The sequence below is a fragment of the Triturus cristatus genome, chromosome 6 (assembly GCF_964204655.1).
Source record: "Triturus cristatus chromosome 6, aTriCri1.1, whole genome shotgun sequence".
Classification (NCBI taxonomy): domain Eukaryota; kingdom Metazoa; phylum Chordata; class Amphibia; order Caudata; family Salamandridae; genus Triturus; species Triturus cristatus.
In genome coordinates, this window is record NC_140589.1 from 32,584,667 (window position 1) to 32,605,964 (window position 21,298).

At 41.6% G+C, this 21,298-nt stretch overlaps 1 protein-coding gene across 1 annotated transcript in view; it reads right to left on the reverse strand.

The window, feature by feature from the left end:
• LOC146813695 (solute carrier family 22 member 7-like) overlaps positions 1–21,298 on the reverse strand; it is a 406,693-nt gene that overhangs the window by 322,259 nt on the left and 63,136 nt on the right. The window contains exon 2 of the mRNA XM_085609108.1: positions 20,718–21,136. Within this exon, the coding sequence (XP_085465234.1) occupies positions 20,718–21,119 (402 nt within the window). The 5' untranslated portion in view covers positions 21,120–21,136. The remainder of the gene's footprint in view (positions 1–20,717; positions 21,137–21,298) is intronic.

The following is a 21,298-nucleotide window of genomic DNA, read 5'->3' on the forward strand; positions in this document are numbered from 1 at the left end:
TTCTCATCCCCAGGTTTACATGCTCTTGTAAAACTGGGGAAGCGTCAAAACCCTTGGTTGTTGCGTGCGAACACCAACTGCAATGCCCATGGAAAGCCTCCAGAGCGCAGAGTAAAGAAACACATACCTCTGAGGCTTTCCAAAGCCACATAAATGGGTCGATTCCGAACTCGGTTGGAAAGGCTCCGAATCGCATTCAGCTTTGCAGAAACCTATCTGGAGCCCGTGTTTCCGACCGACTCGTTCCCAATTCCGGGTTAACAAGTATGATGCCTGTAAACAGTCCGGGTTGAACGAATCGGTTCCAGAAGGTTTTCGCTCAGGGCGAGCTTCTCTGGAGCCGATTTGTACAGCTCTATTGACTCGGTCTCCGAGCGACCGAGTCCGATGACTGATTCGGACAGCCTTTCCAAATAGGTTTGCCCGGAACCAAAAGGCTACCGGAATCGGTCTTTGGGGGCCCATAGCAGGACCCCCTTCACCCGGGGCCCACCTAATCTGGCCCGTGGTGGTACCCAAAGGACCTTCCCCTTTCAAGCCATGCACAATTTGGCAGGCATCATGGGTTGCCCACCACAGGGTGCACGATTTTCCCCAGCCACCCCTTTCTTCAATGGGAGCCTGTGTTTATGTTTGGAACACAGGCTTCCATTGAAGTCAATGGGAGTCTGACTGAATCGAATCCAAATGCATACGGATGCCTGGTACTCTTTAGGTCGGACTGCCCCAATCCAAGTCGTACGGAAAGCATTCCGGAACCGATTCGGTTGGCATGCTTTCCGAACGAGATCAGAATCGGGCCCACAGTGGCTTTGCGTGACCTCATAAATTGGACTTTGTGGTTTGCGCCGCCAGAGGATCACAAAAAGTAATGCTACGGTGGTGCAAGGGGCTCATAAATATGCCCCTCAATGTCAATTTTCCTTTTGTCAAGGTTTATCTTCTTTAGATTCATACAGCAGTTCTGAGACACACTCCTTTTTAAAGGGGCACATCCAGATAGATTTCCTTTGTCACCACAAGAGAAACATCCTTTACCACGCAACCATTACAACGCGGTATGGTTACATCGTGGTTTTAACAACGCAAGTCGTTACACCGACTTGCACTGGAGGGCGCTGTAGGATAAGGAATAGTGTGAATTACTTTCCAACACCTTCCCTACTGTACGTAGACTGGAGTTGGAATAGTAATTCACACTATTCCTATGTCCAGCGCCCTCCAACGCAAGTCGATGTAACGACTTGCGTTGTTAAAACCGCGATGTAACATACCGCATTGTAATGGTACGCGTTGTTACATCATACATCCCACCACAGGCATGCATATAGGCAAGTTCTCATTTGAGAAAAAGACAAAATTCCTACTCCCTTCTTTGGAGGACATGAAATCCGCCACCCTGAAGGATTACAGCCTGCCATATTTAGAGCTCAGCACCTACAGAGGAACCACAGTCCTGAGGGTTCCTCTGAAGGTAAAAACGGTTTAGTAGACATCTGTCATAGTTCCTACCAGGACACAAGTCAGGGGTACATGCATATACACAGAATCGACCCACTATTTTCACAGGGTGGACGCCGTCCCCCCTGCCAAGGTGTTGGTCCCCACACACTTGTCCTGGTGTAAGACACCTTGACACATTCAGCAGCGACTGCACGTTGTCTGCTTTCAATTTCCAGCAGCAACGTGCAGGCAGCGAGGGGTGTTTTGTTTTTTACCTCCAGCCAGGCCAAAGTTAAGGGGCCATCAGGCCCCCTTTTGTTTGAATATCTTGACTGGAGGTGGCCTGGGGCCTCATGCAATTGTAAATGCTACAGAGGGAAACAAAGGCTCACAGCTTGCAGTCTCTGCACAGGTATGTCAGAGATGCATGCTTTTGCCTTTGTTCTGTCACTGTATGTAATTGCAGACACTGTAAGACTCAGATGGGGTGGCCTGTTCCAGTTTTTACACAAATAATTTAAATAGCACTATTTTTTTTATAGCGCTACGTTGTGACGTCATGTGCTGTGATTGCATGCGTCATGATGTCACTTGCATAGTTTCTAACATTGTCAGTCCTCTCACTTATTTTTATAGGACTCGTGCCCTGGTTCCTGCTATTAGCCCCACGCTAGTTAATTCTCCTAAACCACAGGAGTGGGGAGATAATTTATCTGGGCACAGAAAGAACAAACGACAGACCAGGGTTCAGTTCAACCAATCCACAAGTACAGTCAATAACACAGTGGTGCAACACACTTCCTGCACCCGTCGTCCGGAAGTGCGAGTCACAGTCACAATTTTTCAAGAGAAAGTGGAAGGTGCACTCGTAGCAAAAGGTAAACACGTGAGCAATAGTTCCAAAAGTACTTCCTTTATTAAGTCATTCCTTAAAAACCGGCACACAGCCAACGCGTTTCTTTCCCAGTAGTGCCAAAAACGAACTTCATCAGGGCTGTAACAATCATAGACAAGACAAAACATTAAAACTACAACACCAACATTTAAAGATACATATGAAAATACACACAATCTTAGACCAAATGACCCACAACTTTATACCAGAAGGTATACCTTTTCACATATATATATATAAACATGTAAACAAAAACATTAAAGCTAAAAGAAAAAGCACAAAATTGACACAAATAAGTGTATGTTTCGCACTTTTAGCATATTCGATACATAAATGTACAAAACAGGAAATAATACTCTTGTCAGTGCATACACAAAAGAAACAGGGAGAAAAACAACACTAAAAATAATATCATGACAATCAATATTTACAAACATACATTATTAAAAAACCGAGGCCATCATAACCAAATAGTACACCCACATCCCAAAAATTGTGTAAGAGACACACTTAATACATTATACATAAACGTGTGTGTGTATATAAAGTTTCCAGGACATAAAGTGACCTATTTCTTAGGGCACAGTCCAATAGATGCAAATATATAAATGTATCTCACCTCTTGAGTGTATAATCATTTGACAGGAATAAGTTAGAAGCTTGAAAAAAGACATCATAAATGGCACAATACACCTGGAGCGAAGTAGTTAAGGGTCTATAATAAGAAGAAACATCCCTATGAGATACGATAAAAATGAAAATAAAAATATATTCAAAACTGAGATGACCTATTTCTCAAGACATGGGAACTATACCCTGATAGAGAAAAAAAAAACACTGATATAGAAGGTGCTACTGCCGCTGCTTTAAAAATTAAAGACGACAGAAGATATAGAAAGAAGACAGATATTAAGAAGTATCTCACCTCCCGAATATACAACCAATTGGCGATGAAGAATTATATGCTTGACCAGAGGGCGCTATACGCCTGGATAAAGATAAAAGAGTATCTAGAATAAAAAAGGATCCTTATGAAATGCTCAAAAGAAGAATAACATCAAACAAAGAAAAAATAATAATCATAATAATTCAAAAATTAAGAGCGAAGGTTATCATATGTAGGAGTACACGTAACGCATGTACACCCACCAACATCTTTGCATTGCTAAGAGTGGAGAACAGGCATTGACAGAACAAATTATGCAGAGGTCCGCCCCGCCATATAATGAAAATAAAAACCAGCACAAAGAACTCCTAATAAAAACTCACCTTGCGATATTTAAGATTGCCTTTAAGGTGGTCTTAAAGATAGTGCGTGCAAATCGCTGTTTGTTTATCAATAGTTCCTAACTGGCACTCTAGTTAAACAAAGAAAGAGTACAACTATTGTAAATGGCACAGTGGACAACACTACATAAAGATTAAGAATTAAAACTAGGTGATTAGATCAAATCCCCACACTATTTAATACGTGCACATTTTATATTGTAAAAGACAGGGAAGTAACCCATGTCAAGAGGCAAATTCTGCTAGGCTACACAAAACTATCAAGTAGACATCATATATCTGAAGAGAGAGAGAGACAGAGTAAGCCCCTCTACCAGCGTCATTATTTTAAATTACTCAAAAAAGAATTCTTTTTTTAAATAAAGGATAGAACGGTGTTAAGTGGCATACCAGCAAGCAATATCCCCATCTCTGGTATTATTTAGTAGGCGTAAACACACAAGTGAGTACGTAAAAAAACACTCCCTAAACGGTCCTGCAAACTTCATGAAAACATATGTTACAAAGGTGGAAATCTCATGGCTGTCTAGCGCAAACTAAAGATCACTCAGAGAGAAGTGGCAGATGTCTGTCAATTACCTGATGTTAAAAAACACACTGGGTAATATCACAGAGAGACTGCGTTACTAAAAAAAACCTGGAAAATTGCCAGAGACATAAAAATCCCCATTGCCTGAAAAAAGCCGCGAAGAAGACTGCCCCCATCATCCACTTACCTCCAAGGGTTTCAGAAACCTTTACCTTTATGTTTTGGGTGTTGTGGTCATGTGGACGACCACGCACATGTTTTCAATCGTCGATATGAGGAAGTGAACCCTGTCGGCTTTAAATCAAGGCGCCACTTTTCTTCGAGTAGCTCTCCCGGTTATCATGCCGGTTTCTGAAACCCTTGGAGGTAAGTGGATGATGGGGGCAGTCTTCTTCGCGGCTTTTTTCAGGCAATGGAGATTTTTATGTCTCTGGCAACGTAACGGGGGTTTTTTAGTATTGCAGTCTCTCTGTGATATTACCCAGGGTTTTTTTTAACATCGGGTAATTGACAGACATCTGCCGCTTCTCTCTGAGTGATCTCGAGTTTGCGCTAGACAGCCATGAAATTTTCACCTTTGTAACATATGTTTTCTTGAAGTTTGCAGGACCGTTTAGGGAGTGTTTTTTTACGTACTCACTTGTGTGTTTATGCATACTAAATGAGATGGGGATATTGCTTGCTGGTATGCCACTTAACACCGTTCTATCCTTTATTTAAAAAAATAATTCTTTTTTGAGTAATTTAAAATAATGACGCTGGTAGAGGGGCTTACTCTGTCTCTCTCTCTCTTCAGATATATGATGTCTACTTGATAGTTTCATGTAGCCTAGCAGAATTTGCCTCTTGACATGGGTTACTGCCCTGTCTTTTACAATATAAAATGCGCACGTATTAAATAGTGTGGTGATTTGATCTAATCACCCAGTTTTAATTCTTAATCTTTATGTAGTGCTGTCCACTGTGCCATTTACAATAGTTGTACTCTTTCTTTGTTTAACTAGAGTACCAGTTAGGAACTATTGATAAACAAACAGCGATTTGCACGCACTATCTTTAAGACCACCTTAAAGGCAATCTTCAATATCGCAAGGTGAGTTTTTATTAGGAGTTCTTTGTGCTGGTTTTTATTTTCATTATATGGCGGGGCGGACCTCTGCATGATTTGTTTGGTCAATCCCTGTTCTCCACTCTTAGCAATGCAAAGATGTTGGTGGGTGTAGATGCGTTACGTGTACTCCTACATATGATAACCTTCGCTCTTAATTTTGAGCGGTTGCATGGGTCTTTTTGAATTATTATGATTATTATTTTTTCTTTGTTTGATGTTATTCTTCTTTTGAGCATTTCATAAGGATCCTTTTTTATTCTAGATACTCTTTTATCTTTATCCAGGCGTATAGCACCCTCTGGTCAAGCATATAATTCTTCATCGCCAATTGGTTGTATATTCGGGAGGTGAGATACTTCTTAATATCTGTCTTCTTTCTACATCTTCTGTCGTTGTCTTTAATTTTTAAAGCAGCGGCAGTAGCACCTTCTATATCGGTGTTTTTTTTTTCTCTATCAGGGTATAGTTCCCATGTCTTGAGAAATAGGTCATCTCAGTTTTGAATATATTTATATTTTCATTTTTATGGTATCTCATAGGGATGTTTCTTCTTATTATAGACCCTTACCTACTTCGCTCCAGGTGTACTCTGCCATTTATGACGTCATTTTTTCAAGCTTCTAACTTATTCCTGTCAATTGATTATACACTCAAGAGGTGAGATAAATTTATATATTTGCATCTATTGGACTGTGCCCTAAGAAATTGGTCACTTTCTGTCCTGTAAACTTTATATACACACACATTTATGTGTAATGTATTAAGTGTGTCTCTTACACAATTTTTGGGATGTGGGTGTACTATTTGGTTATGATGGCCTCTGTTTTTTAATAATGTATGTTTGTAAATATTTTTTGTCATGATATTATTTTTTGTGTTTTTTTTCTCCCTGTTATATTTTGTGTATGCACTGACAAGAATATTATTTTATGTTTTGTAAATGTATGTATCGAATATGCTAAAAGTGTGATACATACACTTATTTGTGTCAATTATGTGTTTTTTCTTTTAGCTTTAATGTTTTTGTTCATATATTTGTATATATATGTGAAAAGGTATACCTTCTGGGATAAAGTTTTGGGTCATTTGGTATAAGATTGTGTGTATTTTCATATGTATCTTTAAATGTTGGTATTGTATTTTTAATGTTTTGTCTTGTCTATGATTTTTACAGCCCTGATGAAGTTCCCTTTTGGCACTACTGGGAACGATACGCGTTAGCTGTAAGGAATGACTTACTTAAGGAAGTACTTTTGGAACTATTGCTCACGTGTTTAACTTTTGCTACGAGTGCACCTTCCACTTTCTCTTGAGATAATTTATCTGCCTTCCCCTCCTTTTCTCAGGAGCACGCGGACTGCTTTCTAGGGGGAATCAACTCTGGATCCCCTCTGGAATCCTGGCCCCTGAAGATCTTGAAATTGGGAAGGGAGATGGTTGCCCCTCACTTTACCTCCATACTTAATGTAGCTATTTCATCAGGACAATACCCTCTCACTTGGAAAACTGCGGTGGTCACCATTATTAAAAAAGGTTAATCCCTCTGGATTCAAAATTTATCGTCCTATCTCTTTGCTGTCAGTCCCTACAAAAATCTTGGAGAAGCATCTCAACTTCCATCTTCCAGGTAGGTATCAACATCAATTGCTTGATGGCTCTCAGCATGGGTTTAGGAGTGGCCATAGCCCAGAACCTGCATTAACCTCTGCAATAAATAATTTCAGCATTCAAGTTGCTGGGTTCATCTCTCTACTAATTCTCCTAGACTTAACCGCGGCCTTTGACACCATTTCACCCTCGAGGCTGGTCAGCCGTCTCAAAGAAATGGGGGTCACAGGTTCTGCTCTGATGCTTCTGTCCTCTTTTCTGACTGACCGGTCACAAAAAGTAAAATTGGATCAATTTTACTCTGATGCCACTCACACCTTCGCCGGAGTCCCACAGGATTCTTCATTGAGCCCAACCTTGTTTAACATCTATGTCGCCTCTCTAGCCAAAGACATTAGATTTTTTGGGCTGGAGGCTCTCTCCTCTATGACACACAAATGATTGTGTCAATCACCAACAGCATAGAGGCGTCCCCAGCAAATTTTAAAAATTACGTACGGGCTGTTGCCTCCTGGATAGTAGATAACTACCTTTGACTCATTGGCGACAAAACCGAAGTCTTGATTTTTGGTAGTCAACAATCTATATGGCCCTATTCTTGGCGACCTGAAATGTCATGTCATGCGCACGTACACCGGGGAGGTTTCATGGTGCTGCTTATGTTGAAATCCAAGTCCCTGAGAAAGAATTTAGAAACCCTGTCGAAAGAGCCAAGTTTTTAAGAGATTTCTGATGCCGAGGAGCTTGGTGGAGAAGCGGATTTCAGATGGGAGGGAATTCCAGAAGGAGGGGGCCAAGGTGGAGAACCTGGCACCGCCGGTGCGCTTCAGTCTAAAAGGGGGGATAAGAAGAAGATTTTTATTCGCTGAGCGAAGGTTACGTGTGGGAGCATATTTATTAATCATGTTGTTGACAAATTTTGGGCTGTTACCGTTGAGTGACTTAAAAATAAGACATCCAATCTTAAAGGCACACCGGTGAGCATCCGGCAGCCAGTGAAGTTGCTTCAAGAGGGGAGTAATGTGATGGTGCCGAGGCTGGTGAGTAATCAGACACGCGGCTTGGTTTTGTACCATCTGTATGCGTTTTAAGAGATAGAGAGGAATGCCAAGGTATAATGAATTGGCGTAGTCGACATGCGACATGACCAAGGCAATAATCACCTGTATCCGAGCGTCGTGAGTGAGAAATTTACAGATCTGTTTTATTTTTCGGAGTTGGAAAAAACAGGTGGAGATCACAGATCTAATCTGGGGCTTCAGAGTAAGATCTTTACTGGTGACCACCCCAAGGCTTTTAACCGAGCTAGAAGAGACAGGGGACTGGCCCAGCTCTCTGGGCCAGAAATGGGGTCCCCAAGGATTTTTATCGGTGCCACCAGTTAGAATTAGCTCTGTTTTATCTGGGTTAAGTTTCAGATGATTCTCGTTCATCCATTGGCTGATGAACAACATGGTGAATTGAAAAGCGTGGACTGACTCAGAAGAATTACTAATGGAGAAGATGAGCTGCATAATTGAAAGTGCAGACTTTGCGCTCCTCCAGGGCTCGGACAAGAGGGAGGAGGTAAAGATTAAACAACAGGGGAGAGAGGGAGGAGCCCTGAGGGACTCCACAAGAGATTTTAACTCTGGGGGTAGTGAACTGAGCAGTGCGAACTGCCTGAGAGCGATTTTCCAAAAATAGAGTTGATCCAGCTTAAAGCAGGACCCGAGATTCCAGCGGCCCTGACGCGGTCGACCAAAAGAGAGTGGTCGACCGTGTCAAAGGCAGAGGAGAGATCAAGCAGGACGAGGGCCTATGAGGAACCACTATCAGCCTCACTACAAATGCTTGGCCCATACCCCTGTCCAGCTCCAGCAGCAAAGAATCTTGGTGTGATAGTTGACAGCTCTCTTCCTTTTGACCCCCAGATCAACAGAACGGTCACCACTTGCTTTGGCGTCATCAGGGTCTTGAGGAAGATCTTTGCGTGTCATTCCTTTTCCTCTCGAAAGCAGGCAGTGGTCGCTCTGGTCCTTTCCAGATTGGATTATTGTAATGCCCCCTATCTGGACATCAATAAGGGATACCTTCACAAACTGTAGCTTGTACTGAATGCAGCGGCCAGACTTGTGATGGATCTTCCTAAATTTCAGCCTGCTTCAGCATCCATTCGCAAGCTGCACTGGCTTCCGCTAGACCAGAGAATTTTATTCAAGGCCCTTTGCCTCGCCCAGAAAGCTCTTCATAACTTAGGCTCCGAAGGTATCAAAAGGCTTTTTCAACGGTATGTTCCTACCAAACAATTATGATCTGCCACTAAAAACTGGCTGGCAGTCCCCAGGTTCAGTAGAGCCAGGTAGGGATGATGAGCTTTTTCTGTTGTTGCCTCTAAGCTTTGGAAAACTCTTCCGCTATCGATTTCTGGACAAGAGTCTCATTCTCTTTTCCGTAAGGCCCTAAAGATTTGGCTCTTCGCCACTTAATTGTTTGGTTCCCTTCCATGCCTCCTGCGATCTCTGGCTCTATCCGCAGCGCCTTGATGCCTTTGGGCAATGTTTGCGCTTTATAAGACCAATATTCATTCATTCAGGTTTTGATGAACGTCCACTAAACTTTTTTTTCCCCAAAAGCTATCTCCCAAAGTGAGAGTTTGTTTTTTAAAAACAAATAGCTAATAACCTCCACACCCATAGAGTTTTTCCCTGTGTGTCGAGGTCATTAGTTTAATTGTTTGCCCATGATCACACATTTTCCCATTTGGTGAGAGACAGAAAAAAGGACAACAGACAGTCCACCTTAAGTAGTGTGATGCCCTAACTCTGACAGCCAGGACTCTCGCAGGCTGTCGGACTAAGCTCACCATTTATGCACCCAATGGGGGCACCACCAAATGGAAAGCTGAAGGTCCATCCAGCCTCAGCAGCACCGACGCATTGAGGGTTTGGCAGACTGGGTACTTTGCAATGGAGCACCATGTCAGCCAAACCCTAAATTAGGCCCTAAGTGTTTCTTAAGGGCTACACAAATGAAACTCATGAATTATCTCCATAATCACAGATAATTTATCAACAAGGAATATTATTACAGTGAACAAAGCACATATACCAAAGATTTTATATCATATATCCATAATATATCGGTCTATTTCTCCCTAGTTGACCTTGGCGTTATATTGTTAGCCTATTGTAATTCTGGATAATTAATACTTTCCTGCATAGCTGCTGCACAGCTGATAGTCTTGAGGGGATACTGTATGCACCATAGCATCCCTAAGCTGGTGGAAGCACCTTTCTCTCAGAACCCCAATTTGGAGGATGTAGAACTGTGTGCTGACCCAATGCTTTCATTTTAAGTGCCTGAAATATTAGATTATGTTGTATATAAGGCTGCAGTACGGAAACCAGACACTAACAAGGACACTGTAGGTAGATAGTTTTACTTCCAAGCTGAAGTTACTAGTGAGTGGTGTGGAAGGAGAAGGCATGGGCAATGCTCACACACAGACAGATTATGCTGAAATGTCCACTCAAGCAAAGCTACCTGATCCTGCCCATGTAAAGCAACTCTGTGGTGAAGTATTGTGAAGTAAAGAGTAGGAGAGTTGAATACTTCAAGTAATAGGTTTATTAGCCACAGCTGCTGCAGTCCCAGAGTAACTGTGAAACATGGACTCTTTCCACTGCAGCCTCACACAGTACATTCTACATTCCAATGACATAGCACCATGTCATTGGAATGTATGCTAGATCACCACTATATCTCCCTTCTTTACAATAAATAAAACAGAAACATATTACATAGAATAACATAGCGTAAATACATCAATACATACATAAACATCTGATAATTATTGCAAAAGAACATTAATCACGATATCTTAAAGGTTTGATAACATTCCGCCTGCTACTTCTACGCTCGAGTTCAGGATAAGATAAACACTTGGATTCAGAAACAACAATGTCAGTAGAGGAAGATGAAGGAACATGAGAATGCAAAAACGGTTTGGGTGAAAGACAAGAATCATGTGAAAGAGCATCGTGACAATCCACCTTCACCACCCTTCCCCTATTCCACCATTCATTTTTCCTAGTTTTCACTGCATTCCTTGTCACAACCTCAATTCTGACAGCAGGTTTAAATTTAGACATTCCCTTTGGAACATGATTAGGGTCCTTGATGCGAACCCAGTCTCCTACACATAGTTTACTTTCAACGGGTCTAACTCTGTGAGTAGTGTCGTAATGATTTTTCATTTTACTTTGAAAAACTTCAACTTTTGGTCTCACAATTTTGTCCATATTTAACAAATGATCACTTTTGTGTTGACACTCTCTCAACCAAGCAGGGCACAACTTTGAGGCAGGTGGACGTCCTCGTAACAATTCAAATGGTGTGATACCTGTGACAGCATTTGGACAACATCTATGTGAGCACAGCATTTCTTCAACAGAGTTGCAAACATCAAACTTGTTTTGAATTGCCCATTGTATACACTCAACTAATGTGCGATTCATTTTTTCTACCAGACCATTGGCTTGTGGGTGGTATAAAGCGACACATTTGTGTCTGATAGCATTGTTACTAAGGAAACTCTTCATTTCCTTAGAAACAAATTGGACACCGAAGTCCGATACAATTTCTTTAGGAAAACCTTCCCTTAAAAACAGACTTTTCAAGAACTTGACAACGCTAACAGTATTAGGTTCTTCTACAAATTTCACTTCCCACCACTTGCTGTAGTAATCTACAACTACAATGGCAAATCTTAATTTCCGTGGAAGCGAACCAAAAGGACCTATAAAATCTATGGCGATCTTTCACCAAACTGTGTTAGGTAATTCAACAGGTTGCAATGGAACTACCTTTGTCTTAAGACCTTTGTCACTAGAAGCACAGATAACACATCCCCGCACACTTGCTACAATGGCAGAGTCCATTCCGGGCCACCAATAGCTATCTCTAATTTTCCTTTTGGTTATAGTTTGTCCCAGATGACCCTCATGACCATAGGAAATAATCCTTTCCCTTAATGATACTGGTGGAATGAACTTATCCCCCCGTACAAGCATCCCCTTTTCTTCAATGGATAGTTCATCTGCCACTTTGAAATAAGGTTGTACATTTTGAGGCAGATTCTTTTCTTTAGGCCACCCACTCATGTCATACTCCCTTACACTATCCAGTTCCATATCTTTGGAAGATTCATCCAACCATTCACATTCATTAAAAGTGGTGTCATAACAAATATCAATACATGCAATTAAACATTCTTCATCGTTTTCCTCACAATTTGAAGGATAATCAGTGAAACTTAGGGGTGAGCGAGATAAATAGTCTGCCCTTATGTTTTTACCGCCTGGAATGTATTCAATTGAAAAGTTATACTGTAGGAGTTTTGAGCTCAATCTTGCTATTCTAGGGGTGTGATCTTTGATAACTGTCCCACTTAGAATGCTAACCAAAGGTTTGTGTTCAGTTTTGAGTACAAATTTCCTCCCCCAAATAAAACAATTAAATCTTTCAACCGCCCAATAACAACTCAATAGTTCTTTTTCAATAACAGAGAAAAATTTCTCATTAGACCTCAATGACCTTGATGCAAACCCAATTGTTACTTCAGCTTCCCCTTTCATCTGAGCAATGGTAGCACCAAGACCGTCATTGCTGGCATCCACAGTAATAATGCATTCTTGTGAAGGTTCAAATGGTGCAAGGATTCCGGCGGAAATGATTTCTTTTTGCAACCCTTCAAACTCAGCTTGACATTTCTCTTCCCAAGAGAATTTTATGTCTTTCTTTAACAATTCCCTCAACTTTACAGTTTTGGCTGAAAAATTCTGAATGAATTTTGAATAAAATTCACAAAGCCCTAAAAAGGAGGCCACATTCTCTTTTGACTTAGGCGTAGGTGCTTTGGTGATAGCATCTACTAAGCCAGGTCTAGGTTCTACCCCTTTCTCCGAAATTACATGACGAAGATATTCTATTGTAGTCTTTGAAAATTCACATTTACCCCGATTGGCCACAACACCAAATTTTTTAAATCTCTCTAATACATCCCTCATACATTTGTCATGACTATTCTGATCTTTTCCCGCTATTAAAATGTCGTCCTGGAAGGTCACTACCCCATCAATATCTTTCAGTACATTCTCCAACACACGTTGAAAAACAGCCGCAGCCGATGCGAGACCGAAAGGCATTCTCTTAAATTGGTAGGAACCCATAGGAGAAACAAAAGCTGTTAAATGGCGAGATGATTCCTCAAGTACCACTTGATGATACGCAGATGCTAGGTCAATTTTCGAAAATAACCTAGCACCTGAAAATGTACTTATGATGTCGTCAATCCTGGGCAAAGGGTGTGAGTCAACCCAAATCACTTTGTTGAGACTCCTTAAGTCGACACACACTCTCAATTGTCCATTTTTTTTCCTTGCGATAAACAATGGACTTAACCATAAAGATGATTCTATTGGTTCAATTACACCATCATCACACATTCTTTTAAGAATGTTTTCCAAGTCTTCACGTACACTGAATGGTACATTCCTCAATTTGTGTTTCACAGGGGTAACACCCTCTTGGACCTTAATCTTGTGTTTGAATCCATTAATTTTACCTAACTTCTCACCAAACACTGTAGGAAACTTCTCAACCCATTTGATATTATTCTCACCTCCTGCAACAACCTCTCTATTTTCCTCACCATCAGTCACTAATGAAACTTGTACATCTCTTCCAGGTCTAAGCGTCATCCCAAAAAGACCTTGGTGATACCATCCCAGAATATTTAAACCTTTCTTGGCCACATATACCTTTCCAAAGATGCTGCGATCCTTGAATTTGAGTTGACACTCAAAATATCCTGATAATTCAATTTTTCTTCCATCATACGTTACTGGGTTCCTATCTGGAGGGAACAACATGCGTTTGCCCCATATTTCATCATACAACTCATCAGTAATCATCGTCATTCTAGCACCAGAATCAATGAGAAGTCTAAGATCTTTGCCATCTACCTCAATGTGTTCATACGGATCTACACAATCAGACCCCTCATCTTGTACTACAACAATCATGTCTCTGACTCCTCTTGTACAATTTTGTTCTTCATCTGAACTGTCAAATACATCTCCATCTTGCATTGCATTAATTCTGTCTCTGGGCGTCTGACAGACCTTTGCAAAATGTCCAATTTTGTTACACACTTTGCACTTCACATTTTTAGCCGGACATGGTCTGCCGTTAGGTCCATGTCTATTATTACCACATCTAAAACAAATATTCTTTTGTTGGAAAAAATTATTCTTTGACTCTTTTTTCTTTGAAAAATTTTTAAAATTACTATTTTGTTTAGAAGCTGTACTTTCATTCATATTTTCTTTTGCAAGTATGCTTTCTTTCACCACAGACACACCACTAGTTTCTTTGCGAGTGAGTTCTCTAAGTGCTTTCCGTGAAACCTCAATCCCCTTTACTATGTCAATTGTTTCAATCAGATTTGGGTTTCTCATGGTGAGGAGTTTTTCTTGTACCTTTTTATCCCAACAACGTACTACAATTTGATCCCGTATAAGCTGGTCTGTAAAGTTTTCAAATTCACACTCAGCAGCCAACATACGTAACACTGCTACATATGTATCTATAGATTCATCCTGCAACTGCTCTCTTGTGAAAAACTTATGTCTGTTAACAATTAAACTGGGTTGAACGTCAAATTGTTTTTCCAATTTCTTAACAGCTAATTCGAATTCATCTAAATCTTCATGACCAAGGGGAGTGACATACGGTGGAAGATGTTCATAAATAGATTGACCCTCGAATCCTAAATTGTGTTCCAATAGGAATCTCTTATGTTCTGGTCGATATCTATTACCACCTATCGCTCCTAAATATTTTGTAAACGCCCTATACCAATTTCTCCAAGGCACAGGTGGATCCCCAGGAGTTTGGAGAAAAGGAGGTGGAGCACCAACATTTTGCATAGTTGCCATTGCGTTTAATTTTTTTTTTTTTTTTACAATATCACTGTCCAATTTGTGAATTGGATATCGAATTTTCCTTAATTGCTAAATTAAAACAATTGAAATATTTCTTAAAATGAGAATAAGAATTATACCATTGAAAAATAACAAAAAGAAAGAAAGAAAAAAAATATTGTTAAAAACCCCAACGTGTGCACATCACGGACGTGCAATTTCTTCGCAAAATGTTCTTTAGTTAATTATGCACATTAGTACATATTTTTTTTTGTGTTATTTCTTCCCTTTTTTTTTTTTTTATAAAAAAAAATATGTGAATATCCTTGAGTCTTTGAAGAGAATTTTTTTTTTTTCAAAAGAATGATAAAAAAAATTGTTCGTGTTATTCTTCTCTTTGGTGTTGAATTTATTATGAATTTAATATACCCAGTGTATGTCTTTGAGTCTCAAAGAAAGCAACTTCCTTTTTGCTTCCCTATTAAAGACCAGTCAGCATTCTAGTTGTTAAGAAGTTTAGGTTGGTCCTTCTTCTGTGTTCACTCTCTTTTTTTTTTATTAGGTTTGGACCGGTAGAACAAAATGGACACACTACACTATGCCCTGGTTGCTGACAGATAAAGTGAGCAATTCTTTCCTTCAATTACTCCCAAAACACAATTTTTCTCGTGTTGTACTAGCGCGCACTGCAGACAGCTTTAATTAGGCTTCTGTGTTAGCCTTAGCGCACATGAACGATTTCGTTTCCTTTAGTTACGAGGCTTTCAGGTTAAATCTTTCGTTCGCACCAAGAGTTGTTTACTCAGCGTTTCCCTTCACGCTTCAGTAACTTCTGACAAAGGGCTTGATTTATTGCCACTTAAACAAGGACCACTTTGAATTTCCCTTCACGCTTCGGTGAATCTGGATAATGGGCTTGACACAAGCGCGCTGTAACATTGAATGAAACGAAGCCAATCTCGTGCTTGTTTGAAAGTGGTGTCAGTCTCGTGCTTCTCTCGCTACTTAAACAATGGCAGCCTCGCGCTTGGTTGGATGTGCACGGACGAAATGTTTATTTTTAAACCACCAGTTAATGACTGCCTCGTGCTTGTTAAGTTTGTCGAATTACACGTTTTTGCTAACCTCTTCGTTTCTCTTAAATAATTTATATTCAGATAGAACGCGATGATATTTAAATTTTATCGCCTTGCCTGAGCGCTGTCATGGATATTACACAGATACTCAAGAATGTCAATCGCATTTAACAAAGCGAAAAAATAATTGCTCTTCAATTCCACAAAAACATGAATACTTCGACACTGTTTAAATGCGGCGAGTTAATTAGCTTGGCATACTTAAAAATAGCTTTAAGTCTTGAAAATAGCTTTAAGTCTTTGAGAGAGAGTCTTTAATTTCTTGGTTAGCTACGCTCCTGCGCTTAGTTGAAATTGAAAATCTTGCGCTTACTTGTCAAGTATAATTTCAAATATACAAGCCTGACTTTTCTGTTGGGTGCGATGTCTACTTCTCTGGGCTGACTTCTTTTTTCTGATTTCTTCTTTAAATAAATGTTGCCTGATGCGTGGATCCTTTGCTGTGGCTAAATCGTCGCCAAATTGTGGTGAAGTATTGTGAAGTAAAGAGTAGGAGAGTTGAATACTTCAAGTAATAGGTTTATTAGCCACAGCTGCTGCAGTCCCAGAGTAACTGTGAAACATGGAATCTTTCCACTGCAGCCTCACACAGTACATTCTACATTCCAATGACATAGCACCATGTCATTGGAATGTATGCTAGATCACCACAAACTCTTGATCAAACTTGTGTTCAGTGAAAATAAACACAATTTGTGTTGACATATTTTGAGTCCTGTAGCAAAAATGAACATCAGGATTTAACATAACGCACAGGAACACCATAGTAGGGGCGTGGCCAAGGCAACATACGGCTCTATCCTCAGTAGGCTATTAGGCCCATTTGCCACATAAAACCTTGTGCTGATAAACTGTATGTTGCTCCGGGTCACTAGACATTTGAAAAAAACAAATTGATAACAATTCTCCTTTGTAATTTATAGGAAGGTGTCTGGTTAGCTCGCCCTGTAATCATTAGCATATTTTTTATGTCATCACAATGTGTGGACAGTAGGGGAAGTGCAGCTGAGCAGGTTCTGGTAGTCAGTTCATATAATCAATTCATGAAGGCTCGGAATGTTATCAAAACAGAGCTCGAGGAATCACAGGATAAGATCATGTTTGTCAAACTGAGTGTCAGCAAAAAGCTAGAGTTGTTATGTTATGTTGTGTTGTATTATGTCATGCTATGTTTTGTTATGTTCATTTGTTATGTGTATTTGTACTAACCCTGGGCGTAGGACTACGCTACGCTCGCATAGTTTGCATAGTTTGCTCAACTACGCGCTACGCGAATTGCACGTAGCACAGTGCAAAAACGTGTAGCGTAGCAGGCATTTTTTGCTTGTTCGCGGCACTCAACGTCAAATTGGCGACCGCGAACGAGGAAAATAACATCCCGGTGAGACTTTTTTCTCGTTCGCGATCCGCAACATCAAGTTATAAATAAACCTCCCGGTGAGATTCTCAATGTAGGAAGGTCATGCTTGCGATGAGAAACTACCAGTCCACGTTGAGAAAGCTGCCGCTCAAGTATAAATCTACTCGAGCGGCAGAAAACGACGGCTTGCACTGTGCAAGATGCCGTCTGCAATGATTGCACAGTGCGAGCAAGCATCCGGCACTGCGCAATCAGTGGGAACAGCATTTTGCACAGTGCACTACGCAGTTCGCGTAGCTTGCGCAGTGCGATGTGCACTTCGCGTAGCTACGCGTAGCGCTACTATGTGAACTACGCCCAGGGTTAATTTGTACACTCTTTCACCTGGTAGCGTATCTTGGAGCAATAATGGCCTAGCATAGGACCAGCCTAATAACACTAGGTGAAGAGCCACATCTTCAATTTCTTGCGGAGTTCAAGATTGAAGAGGTGACTCTGCTGGCCCATGGAAGGTCATTAGAAGCTTTAGGAGTGATGAAGGAGAAGGCCTGACTGTCGGTTCTGATTTTGCGCACGCGTAGAATGTATTCAAGTAGGAGTTCTGCTGATCGGCGGTGTCTGGAGGTTTTGTGGAGTCTGATACTGTGGTTGAGGTAGGCCGGATCTTGCTAGTGTACGGCTTTGAAGGTGTGAGTGAGGACTGAGAGACTAGTGGAGCTCTCTGAGGTGAGGAGCAATATGCATGAATGTGATAGGTCAAGTGCGATTCTGGCTGCTGATTTTTTTTATAGTTTGTTCTCGTAGCCAGTTTTGTGCTGATTTCGGCGTATACATTTGTCCCCTAGCCCAGTTCGCTTTTGATGTGTTCCTGGGTGATAGTTCTGCGGTGCTGGTGGGAAGCCATTTGAACAGCTTTTTCAGCATCTTCAGGGTGTGGAAGTAAGAGGTGGAGATGGCATTGACTGGAGCATTAATGAGAAGTTGACTCTACGCAAGTTAGGCCCCCTACACAATACTTAATCTCTGTCAGTTCACATCTCAATAGTGGTGTGTGACTCTCAAAACGTATCTCACTGTCTCAGTCTTTAGCTTGGAACTTATTCTTTGGAGACTTAGAACGTACTTATTACATCACAGAGTAGCTCATCAGGTGACAGTTTCCCTCACTGGAACACAGTCTCAGTCTTCTGATGTGAGCTCAGTCCTTGGAGTACTGTCTCATGCTTTGTCTGTTAGCCCCTGTCCAAGAAGTTCTCTCCCATTCACTGGATGTAAGAGTCACTCTGATTTAAAGTCTCAGTCATAGGGTGTGATGCTCACTCCATGCAGCATAGTCTCATTCATTGTGACTTTTACTTCCTGCACCACAGTCTCACTCACTTGCACTAGTGTCTCACTGTCTGAATTTCAGCTTTGCCTTTCATTCCTTGCAGCAGAAAATGATGCTTTGAATGTAAATCCCTGTCATAGGGCCACTGTCTCACTCATTGGCATGGCTTTTACTCATTGGAGCATACTCTCACTCACTCGCCATTATTCCCACTCATTGGAGTATAGCCTTGCTCATTAGCTGTGCTATTCACTCCTTGGAGCACAGAATCTTAGCCAATGAGGTCTCTGTATTCATTTCATTTTTCAGTTGTTATTCCATTGTTTATAGTACTATGCAATAGCGCATTGCCATATTACGCATCATGGCTGTTTTCCCAGGCTTTAAAACCTAGTCTGGTTATAAACCTAGTCTGGTTGTATTACCTACCTCTTCTGTCCAAAATCCTGTAAAGATGTGTACTTCCTCAACTGACCCAACACTTGGACAACATCAGCCTTCTAGATCCCCATCAATCGGGCGTCAGAAAAGGCTGCAGCACTGAAACTGCAATCCCCAATGTCATAGACGATCTACACAAGTCACTTGACTCGGACCAATGCTGCCTTCTCATCCTCCTGGACCTATCGGCTGCATTCAATACAGTCGACCACAAACTTCTCATCAAGGTTCTACAAAAAAGGGCTGGTCTTGAAGAGACGGTACTCCAGTGGTTCTCTTCCTTTCTCCACAACCGCTCCCAAAGAATAAAAATTAAAAACCTCGAGTCCGACCTCCACCCCGTTAACAGGGGTGTTCCACAAGGGTCAGTGCTCTCCCCTCAGCTTTTCAATATTTACATTGAACCCCTTACCACTCTACTCAGAAAATCCAACATCCCTTTCCACCTATATGCTGATGACATGCAGTTATACCTGGAAACCACCTCCATTGACGACATCCAGAGACTCAACGCCACGCTCAGAGAGGTACAACATTGGCTCTCAAATAACCACAAAAAAACTCAATGAAGAGAAAACGGAAATACTCCTCATCTCCAACAAAGAAGAAAACCCCCAAATTGGAGAATGACTGAAAGCTATTGATGCCCTCAACGGTAACCTCACCCTGGCGGATTCGGTAAAATCTCTAGGTATCACCCTAGACCCTAAACTGGACATGACCAAACACATTACAAGATCCGCTAAAAGTGCCTTTCTCAATTTGAATTCACTGCACAAAATAAAACCCTTCCTCCCACCCGAGGACCTTCAACAAGCCACCCAAGCACTGGTGCTCTCCAGACTCGATTATGGGATTGTAGCCCTGACTGGTACAGCAAAATCCCACCTCCCCCCTTAAAACAACCTTTAATGCAGTAGCTAGAATGGTCACCGGAACTAAGAAATTCGAACAGATCTCACCCGCACTCAGAGAACTAAAATGGCTCCCAATTGAGATGCGAGCCAGCTTCAGAACAGCCTGCCTCACGCACAAAGCCCTTCACACAGGCAAACCGGAATGCCTTGCTGCCAAACTCAAAAGGACCGGCCAGTCCAGGAACCTCAGGAGCTCCAACACTCTGCTACTCATCCCGCTGAAAACGCGCAAGCAAAAAACTGCGGCCAGGTCGTTTGCTGGACACGCGCCCACAATCTGGAACTCCATCCCCCTCACATCAGAACGATCCCCTTGTTTCTAAATTTAAAAAACCTGCTCAAAGTCCTCTTCCTCGACTGCTCAATAGCGAACCGATAGGAGCCAAGGAAGTACCTTAGCCGGCACTCCATCTAACTTTAATTCTGTGCCCGGTGACACTGACTCTGATCAAGAAAACGTATTGGATACTCGTCTTGTTTGACCTGCACCCTCCGTGTTTCCATCTGCTCGATCACTCCTTTGTTCGATCTATATCCGGTGTGAACCCTTATGTTCTACTATAATCTCTGTACTGCCTGTTTGCATACAAGTTACTTATTGTGAAGCGCTCTGATACCCTCGGGTCCATCTAGCGCTATATAAAACTCCTAAAATAAATAAATATCAACAGTAAGCATTTAATGAGCTCTTACCTGGGTGGCTATTGTAGAGATGAACTGAGAGTGGTCATATTCCCAGCCATGCTGGCAAGTCTGAATCAGAGAGGTGTTGGGCGGTCCCCAGGTAAAGTTGGTGGGTTGTCCCCAGGTGGAGTTCTCCAGCAGGTGCCACTGAGGCTCTCTGTACATCTTGCAGGAGCTGAAGGTCCCATCAGGCTGCCTGGGGATGCTGATGAGGAGCAGCTCCTCCTCTGTGAGGTTCCCTAACACATCCTTGTTTTCGAGGGCACATCGGTGGGGAGGCACCACTGCCAGGAAGTTGGTCAGCAAGAAGTGTGCAGACAGAGTGGCCCGGTGAATGAATAAGAGGACCAAGATGAAAATCTGGAACCTTCCAAAGCCTCCAGCTTCTAGTAGGAGTTCCTCGAGCTTCATCCTGAACTTGACACACACTGTTTGGCAGAGAAAGAGAATGGTGAATTTTCAGCGAACTTTATCTCCACCAGCATCAACTGTAAGCGGAGGATGAGAAATGTTATGTTATTTACATTTTTAAAGCACACTTTCCCCTGATGAAGATGTCTGGTGCTGAAATTATGTAAAACCACTCCTTA